General features: G+C 54.9%; 1 protein-coding gene across 1 annotated transcript; it reads right to left on the bottom strand.

Moving 5' to 3' along the window:
* Positions 1-258: 258 nt before the first annotated feature.
* On the bottom strand, positions 259-1,572 carry LOC102716829 (leucine-rich repeat extensin-like protein 3). Its single transcript, XM_006644970.3, has one exon. It carries the CDS (start codon positions 1,499-1,501, stop codon positions 527-529), a length of 975 nt encoding a protein of 324 aa, XP_006645033.2. The 5' UTR covers positions 1,502-1,572; the 3' UTR covers positions 259-526.
* Between the last annotated feature and the right edge of the window lie 261 nt (positions 1,573-1,833).

Raw genomic sequence — 1,833 nt, 5'->3', positions numbered from 1 at the left:
GATTACAATCACGGTAAAGGCAACTTAAAAGAAAAATCTGGCGTTTGGGTTAGCCAAGTACACCATTGCCTAGCGCAAGAACTTGCTTACAACATAATTAAGCAGCCGCATTACACACCTGAGGAATGAACAATTGAAACATTACTGAAGTTCACATATTTTGCTTGAATATACTACGACTTGGTGTGACCTAATTCTGGGAAAAGGCTATACAAAATTCACTTGGATATACAATAGCTTGCACAGGTCTACAGAAATGCCAAACACCAGACACAGTAAAGATAGATTGTAGAACAGGACCTTAAGTTACATGTGCAGTTTTAGAAGTGATAATAAAACCATCATGACACACAACAAATTTGTCATAATACACAAGATTAAAGCAAAGTAACATGATAATTCACAGCAGTGAGAAAAATATATACAAGATAGCAAATCATAAAATCACACTGCAATCTTATTCCCACATTAGCAGGGATGGAGAAGGGCCAACTCACAGTGCATCCTCACCCACACGAACTCCTAATCAATACTCACGGTAGCCCCTTGAGTCGTCGTCTCTTCCAGCAGGCGCTACCTTATCTTCAACACGCTCTGCTGACTTCTCCTCTTTGTATTTCACACCTTCATCAATCGCAAGCCCACCAAGGGCACCAGCCACCGCTCCCACTGCAACCCCAGTGCCTACTCCATACCTCCCACTCCCACTCCCCGCTCTAGGATCATATTGCCTGCTGTACTCCACTGGTGCAGAGGGCCCTGCGGTGTACTCGTACTGAGGCGGTGGCGGTGGCGCAGAGTAGTACCCACCGGAACGGTAGTACTGTTCCGAGCCATATTGAGGCGGGGCCGAGTATGCAGGGGGCGGAGGGGGTGGGAAATAGTAGGGGGAGGAGGAAGGAGGCGGATACTGCGGCTCAGGGGGCGGCGGGGAACGCTCTCGAAGAGCGAGGCGGATCCGGAGCTTCCCCTGCGGGCGGCCGGAGGGACGGAGGAGCGGGAGGGTGATCAGAGAGGAGGCAGGGGAATCGGGGCTAGGGTTAGGGTTCGTTGAGAAGAGGAGGTCGCGGAGAGGGGAGCGCGCGGAGCCGACGAGCGGCTTGGGCGAATCGGAGGGCTTGGAGTGGAAGACATCGAGGGAGAGGAGCAGCGACGGATCGTGCGCGGATAGGTGAGGTGGGAGAGGGAGGACGATGCGCTCGTTCCAGGCGGGCTTGCAGCCGCCGACGTCGTCGGGGCGGGTGGAGACGCGGCGGGAAGGGTCGAGGTAGGCGATGACGTAGGCGCGGAGGTCGCCGCGGCGCCAGTTGACGTTCTTCAGGTGCTTGCCCGAGACGACGGTGACCTCCAGATCGACAGCTTTGAGTGGCGCCGCAGGGGGCGGCGGCATCGGAGGCGGTGGGGACTGGTACTGGGGCTGGGGGGGATGCGGGGGAAGAGGGTGCTGGTGTTGATGCTGCGGGTGGAGAGGTGAAGAGGAGGACGGGGACGGCGAAGCCATGGCGCGGCGGCGGGGTGCTCTGGTTTGGCTTGGTGGCGGCTCGCGTCTTTCGCCCAATTGCGCTTAGCTCGGTGTGGTAGGTGATGACATGACGCGGTGACGACGTGGTGGCTGACATAAAAATCTTGCACCGTCTATGGACTGCACAATTGGGCCGGACCGGGCGGGCCTCACGACCACCTGTGGGCCGTATTGTTAGTGTTAGCCTGCCAAGCTTGAAGAAGAATTTTGCCAAATCGAACTCATGTTTACTACTAGTAGTTGCTTACATGCTTACTAGTAATGAACATAGAGGGGACAATACAGCACCCTTCAACTTTCTGCGTTGTTAT

This window comes from Oryza brachyantha, chromosome 1 (assembly GCF_000231095.2).
Source record: "Oryza brachyantha chromosome 1, ObraRS2, whole genome shotgun sequence".
Lineage (NCBI taxonomy): Eukaryota > Viridiplantae > Streptophyta > Magnoliopsida > Poales > Poaceae > Oryza > Oryza brachyantha.
The sequence above is the reverse complement of the archived record's forward strand: the minus strand, read 5'-3'. Positions and strand labels throughout refer to the sequence as shown.

What these genes read in the sequence shown, in the direction of transcription:
- LOC102716829 (XM_006644970.3), bottom strand. Translation starts at nt 1,501, where the DNA reads ATGGCTTCGCCGTCCCCGTCCTCCTCTTCACCTCTCCACCCGCAGCAT.